Source organism: Brassica rapa, chromosome A06, assembly GCF_000309985.2.
Source record: "Brassica rapa cultivar Chiifu-401-42 chromosome A06, CAAS_Brap_v3.01, whole genome shotgun sequence".
NCBI lineage: Eukaryota > Viridiplantae > Streptophyta > Magnoliopsida > Brassicales > Brassicaceae > Brassica > Brassica rapa.
This window is the reverse complement of record NC_024800.2, coordinates 17,180,464-17,187,168: the sequence shown is the minus strand read 5'-3', so window position 1 is coordinate 17,187,168 and position 6,705 is coordinate 17,180,464. Positions and strand designations below refer to the sequence as shown.

At 37.9% G+C, this 6,705-nt stretch overlaps 1 protein-coding gene across 1 annotated transcript; it reads right to left on the bottom strand.

Annotated features, from left to right (window-relative positions):
- Positions 1-924: 924 nt before the first annotated feature.
- Positions 925-2,659, bottom strand: DHHC1 (probable protein S-acyltransferase 5). The gene is made up of 5 exons (NM_001302059.1): positions 2,546-2,659; positions 2,179-2,361; positions 1,817-2,107; positions 1,511-1,744; positions 925-1,428 (listed from the first exon to the last, which is right to left on the bottom strand). The coding sequence occupies exons 1-5, from the start codon at positions 2,657-2,659 to the stop codon at positions 925-927; spliced, it is 1,326 nt and encodes a 441-aa protein (NP_001288988.1).
- Between the last annotated feature and the right edge of the window lie 4,046 nt (positions 2,660-6,705).

Sequence of the window (6,705 nt, the reverse complement as noted above, 5' to 3'; positions counted from 1 at the left end):
TTGAAAGTCGATTAAAATGTAAAAACGACGAACTTGTGAAAGAGGATCAACTCGACAAGAGCAACGTAATTATGAAAAACTTTAATCTTGTGTCGAATTGCATGTGTTTGTGAATGTCTCATTTCGGTCATCGGTCTACTCCGTTATGGTCGACTTGTTTCCTTTTTTCTCTAAGTCGGCATATTTCTTTGATCGCTTTTAAATCAATTGGATCGGGTTCTGTTTACTCGATGTACCTTCTCCGAGCGATATAACCCAATCTCAAACAAGTTTCTATAAAATTCTTCATCTAGACTTTTGGTTTTTGTGCCCACATTTTTTTTTTCTTTTTGTTCAATTTAGGTTATCTCAAATCTAATAATAAATCTTACTAAATCAAAGCCAAGTGAAATAACTCTAATCTACTTTTTTATAACACCAAACTCTAATGTACAAAACATTGAAAAATGGTTTTTCTAATAAACCCGGGTCGGTCACCAGTTCAGACTGTTTTTACCGGGTTTTCACTGTTATTACTGATTCCAATTAAATCCAGTTCTAGTACAAACCTGAACTCAGTTAAATGAAAGAATCATAGTTGGCCGGTACAGTTTACAAAACACTATTAAAAGGTTACTCTCAGATGCTTTCTCAAGTAAACCGAAGGTACGTAAATGCCTATATTGTTTGTTACCTTGGTCTGTGACTGTATGTTTTGTACCAATAATTTAAAAAGCTTTCTTGTCAAATAAAACATTTACTTTACACAAACTCGTTACAGTGATGTAAACAAACAAGCAAACCTGAATGAATCAAAATCTTGATTGATCTTTTTCTTAGGCTTTTTTAATAGTGTAATTGGCGTAAACCGGAGACTATAACCGTGCTATACCAGTTCCAGTTCTGCTTCTAAATGTTGCTGCATCAGATATCTCAACCTGTAATTTATCTGGAAGCAACATTGCCTGAAGACTCTGAGCTATCTTCACCAACTCTTATCGACACAGACTCATCTCTTGTTCTTAAATCTTCGTTAACACGGCTTGAGAATTCCCAGCTACCTCCTCTCCTTCCCCTGCTCGACTCTCTTGAATGCATAATCCCACGCCCTTCAGATTCTTCTGGTGGAAGCATTCTGCTCAAATCCCTCGATGTAACCGTTGTTTCCATGTCCTTTTCCAAGTCACCGAGCTCTTCTTCTACCGTCTCGTGCCACACAGGTTTTCTCCCCATCTCTATGTCGTGGGAAACTTTCTGCAAGCTCGGGCTTGACATGGCTCCGTTTACTATCCTTGGTGGGATCGCTGGCTCCTTTGGTACCTTTGCTCTGAAACTGTTCTTAGATAAGGGAACCTTTGTGCAGAACACTTCCATGAAGTTCCCAACTATCCCTTTGTTGAAAGGGTTCTCATGTCTATCATACCGATACCTAAAGTTTTCGTAAGTTGACTGCAAAAACCCACAACAGAGAGCGAATGTTAGCAAGAAGCTACATTATTCAAACGGTTTTGTAATGAAACAAGAGCTTTACCTGATTGGTACCGATTAGGTACAAGTGGAAGCCAGTAAGCCCACCAACGAACCAGACAGAGACAAAAGAGTAGAGTATTAGGGCGATGGAAGCAGGAGTCTTGATAAGCGCCTTCCAGATGCTTATCTTCTCACCATCCATAATCCTCTTGACGTAGATCCAGCAAAACACATGGACATAAATGCAGAGAAGAGCCGAGCACAATACAAACATGAAGTAGAACCTGTAGTTTCTCTGCATTTTAAACAAAAGATAAAAAGCGAATTCAGAGATATAACAAAGACGATTTGGTTAAAGAGCCATTACCAATCCAATGCATTGACCAAGCCATGGACAGTGATGGTCAAATTTCTCAACGCAGTTATCGCATATGGAGCAGTGAGAAGCACGGGGCGGTCTGTAAAGCATGCAGGTGTCACAGTATTTGATCTTGACAGTGATTCCATTCACAAGCATTTCTTTTGTCCGAGGCAACCGGGTCTGAGTAGGAGTATGAGCAAGACGTGGCTCTCCGTTACTCTCTGGCTCAGGAGGATACAGATTACGCGGTATGATTCCAGGGTCTCGCCCCGAGGTTATAAACAGAAATACTAGATCCTGTGGAGGTTGAAATACTTTAGTATCATTTCGAGGCCAGGATGAGGGAGGGAACTAACATTTGGACTCACCAGTAAATTAAGACCAACAGCTATGGCGAGAACTGATACTCCTCGATGGTGAGGATAGTCATCAATAAACTTTCTGCCAACGAAAACGCAGAAGATAGTGACAGGAGCAGTGATCAAGAAGATGGTGATGAGTATAGTCCGAGCATCGGGTCCAAACACAAGCCTTCCTCCAAAGCAGAACACCTGAAAAATGAAAACAACTTCAAAGTCAAATCAAGAAAGCTGCACCAATAAATTCCCAGAAAAAGAGAGATTATGATTAGATTCCACCGAAAGAGAGAAGCTTTCGATTCAGATCTTACTCAAAAGGCTCTTTAATCTAACGGACCCAGAAAACGAAATCATAACAAGAGACAGAGAAGCTCACGTTATCTCCTTTCCAACCCTTGTACGTTCTAATGAGCTCATCTCCACCACCGCCGCCGCCGCCGCTAGGACCCGGAGCTCCGAGATGGCGATCTTGCGGCTGCGAGGGTAACATCGGAAACCAGGAAAAGTCGCGCTTTTTGGTATGAGGAGAATCTTTGAGCAATTAATATTAATGAAGAAATTTAAAAAAGAAAAAAAGGAGGAGATGTTTTTTTTCTTCTCCGGCGGCTACTTAACTTGGTCGTCCCTTAAACCACTTTTCCCCTTTTACTAGTCAACTTATTAATTTCAATCAAAACGTTTTCATTTATTGAATTTAATTCAGTTTTTTTGTCGGTTACTGTTTTTTGGCACAAATTAACGGATGCGTAATAGTTTTACATAACAATATGTGAATCTATATATAATAGGAAACTTCACTGGTTTTTTATAGGAAAAAAAACTTCAATCCAACAGCCAAATTTGTTTGACTTTTATAATTTATCGGTTAGAATCTTAGGATATTGTCTTATAGAATAGTCTCAATTTATTTTGCCAAAAGACGTTTCCTTTGTTGTCTTCTCCGAAAGAGCACCTCTCTTAAACCACAACTTTTCTACAATCGTGTCTTTTAACAAGTTGCATCTGTTAACAAGTTTATATACTGAAACTTATAGCCTTCTATTTTGGCATCTACTTATGGGCATAATCTATTCATCATCATTCGTCATTTCATCATCAGTCAAAGAGAAAGATCACTTCTTGTCTTCTTCCTCCTTTGATCTCCTTATTCATCATCTCTTTTACTTTTGTTTCTCTTCTTCTTCCTTTTATTCTGCTTACGTGACATCCGTTGGTATCACTAATGACGAGACGTTGTGTTGTTGACAACGAGACGTGATCAATTATTCACCACGTGAGACAAAGCATTGATGTTGAAGATCCAGCGAAGTTGCTCCTTGACGTAATGGGGAACGAAGGAGCCACCAGCCACCGTGTAACAGCCCGATCCCTCAGCGTCCGACCGGAATTATTGAAAGGGTATTATGGACACGTGTCTACTCATTTAGACAATCCTACGTGTCCCATTAGTGGTCCCAAGAGTCGACGGATGCATAACCTTCTTTGAAATACCGTCCCACCCACATCCATATACTTCTACTTACAGTCCTGCGCACAGGGAAAAGGAGAGATGAGCAACAAGTTACTCAGTAAAGTGACTCTAGACCAGCCTGTCCGCATGACACTCTATACTACTCTATGCGGGAACTAGGGCTGACTAGCCAATACAATCAGTTAATGCATCTTAACATTTCATATCATCATCATTTATTTCCAAACATTCAATTCCATACATTTCTAACAACCTAACGATCAGTCAATACAATGATCTCACTCATTGCCACACACGTCCAACCATAGACTTAACCGACTCGACCTACAAGAATGACTCAATCTTATGACACCTTTAACACCCAGATACCCGACCATGAACTAAGGACTCTACAATGCACGTTTTTATATCTCGCCTCTCGCGGCTGGCTCGTCTTCTCTTTCTCCGTGGGTACCTCTCGCTAGACCACTACCCCATATTCCTGTGGATTCCACCACACTCCTATGGGTGCCTAGCGTAGAACTACTACCCCACGTACTCCCTCTAGACTCTATATGATTCCCCAAACTCATGCTTAACCTTAACGTTATTCCCTTATACATTCACTTATCCTTTCACATCCTTATTCACTTTCACTTATCCATTCTCATTCTCATTCACTTTCTTTTACACTTAGACTCGTACTTGAACTCATTCACTAGATGCCACCCGTTATCGGTATCACACACATTACACATCGCATTCAAGTTCTACATAGTAACATTATCAATCAATAGTCATCTATTACCTTAGCATTCATTTCTTACTAGCCTCCTAGCTTTCATTCACAATCAACCTATGGAACTACACAAGCCAATCATACAAATATCAATTACCAATCAATTATCACCACAACAACACAAGACAGTTCATTAAATCTCATTTAACAGTATGAAGGTTCTTATGCATCATGATCCATTCATCTATCAACCTAGTAATAAACATGTTCTATCAACCTAGCTCTCAAACAGGGTCTAATCAAAGGAGTATACAGTACATGGAAACAAGATGGGTTCAAGACACTCCACCTTAGCCTAGATTTGGATCTGGAACAAGGATAAGAGAAGGTTGAGATATGGTCACCACCACCACCCCAGGCGCCGGCGAGGAGGGGGAGAGAGAGAGAGAGAGACGGCGCAGGAGAGAGAGAGCAACGGCGAGGAAAGAGAAAAGAGAGAGACGGCGCAGGAGAGAGAGAGTTCGACGGCTAGGGTTTTCGGCATTCGGAAATTCTCTGCAGAGCTTCGCTTCAGATTTCTGATGAGACAAAAGGAGAGGCTGCAATTCCTTTTATAGGGACAAGGTGAGGGGAACCCTAGGTTTTTGCCAAATAGGCCGTAGAGAAACCCATTTTTTTATGGAAATTTTTGGGTCAAGAACCGGACCGTTACACACCGTCCTAACGCGACCAGGCACGACTATCAATCATGAGCCACCGGAGGTGTATGTAATGTCATCAGAAAGCCACGCTGTGATACACCGAGATCATACCAGCAGCCAACAATCCTAATCCAGTCCGTAAGGTTAAGTGCACCATTTTCCAAGTGTCTTGTGACGCAAGCAATATTTGTCATAAACACTAGCTTTATTTAATTTAATCTTGTCTCTTGTCTTGTGTTTGATCCTTTCTGATCTGGTATGGCGTTGGTGAGTAGTAGTCGGTCGATGGAAAAACAGGTTTTGGACTCACATTCCATTCTCTGATGTTGGTTAAAGGTGAACATTCTCTGATTATGGTTAAAGGTGAAGGCTATTTCTCCTAAATTTCGGTATTCCGCTTAGAACTTTCAATCCGAATAGTTTATTGATTGCTGCTTGTTTTCTTGTAGTTTATTCATCAGATTCTCTCTCGGTCATCGTCTCTTGCCCTTCACATCCCCTAGTCAAAAAAAATTTTTGCTGTACACTGGTTGCTTATCGATTGTTGTTCCTCTCGCCCTCTCTCCTTCCCACTAAATCAATTTGCTCACTATTTGTTGATTATTTGTTCATTGCTATTATATACAGAGGATTTTGAGAGGAAGAAGATGAATGTAATCTCGTATAATTTCAGTTTATTAATGAAAAAATAAAATAATTGAGCAACGTGAAATGTGTAGATTGTAGATGTACCAAAATTACCGATTAATTATTTCAAATTGATTATTCATTTATTTTTTTGATTTTTTTTTATTATTCACTGAATTCAAAGCATGTTTTTGATCATTTTGATAACATTTTGATAAAATTGAAACATAAAATCATTATGTTTTTGTCATTTTTATAAAATTTACATGGAATTATAATTTTTTATTTAAAAAATAATTTATTTGTTTTTACTTTCAAAACATGTTTTCATATCTGATATAGACTTGTGGTCGAACTGGTAAATCCGACAATCCATATATATCCAGTTCAAATTTAATAAAATTCTGTTAATTGAAAATCTGATAAAATTGGATAAAACCTCTAAAACCCGTGATTCAATATCGCTTGATTCTATAAATACCAAAAAATCTAATAATAAAATTTTAAAAACAGATTAAATTTCTCATATATTACACAAAATTATATATTTTTTATAAGTTTGTATTTTTTATTCATTTTAAATTTTGAATTTAATTTTATGATAATTAACTAAGATTTTGAAAATGTTTGGTTTAATTTTTTATATTTATAAAAACTTTAGAAATATTGGCTGAATTGATTTTTAATCGTAGTAATATGGAATCAAAAGAGGTTAGAGGTGAATAAGTAAATGGTTTTGTAAAAAGTATGTGTATTAGTCATTTAGTGTTAGTATAAAATTTATTAATGGATCCATCATTCAAGTGGGTTGCATAAGAAAAACAAACGATAAGAGAAACGTGAATCCTTTTCTACCTTATGCTTTAACGTTGAATCATATTTAGTAGGTCGACAAAAAAAAATTATTGTTATATTCTTAATGAGAGTAAACCACATTTTCAAAAAGCAGAGGCATAACATGTAATATGCCATGGTAATAAGAGGGCAAATAATAGGAATGATTATGTTTTAATAATATT

Bases quoted from the DNA above. Each gene is read 5' to 3' on its own strand.
- DHHC1 (NM_001302059.1), bottom strand. From the start codon at position 2,659: ATGTTACCCTCGCAGCCGCAAGATCGCCATCTCGGAGCTCCGGGTCCT. The intron at 1,745-1,816 runs GTAATGGCTCTT...TTTAAAATGCAG, and splicing joins TTGGTCAATGCATTGGATTG to AGAAACTACAGGTTCTACTT. The intron at 1,429-1,510 runs GTAAAGCTCTTG...GGGTTTTTGCAG, and splicing joins ACCTAATCGGTACCAATCAG to TCAACTTACGAAAACTTTAG.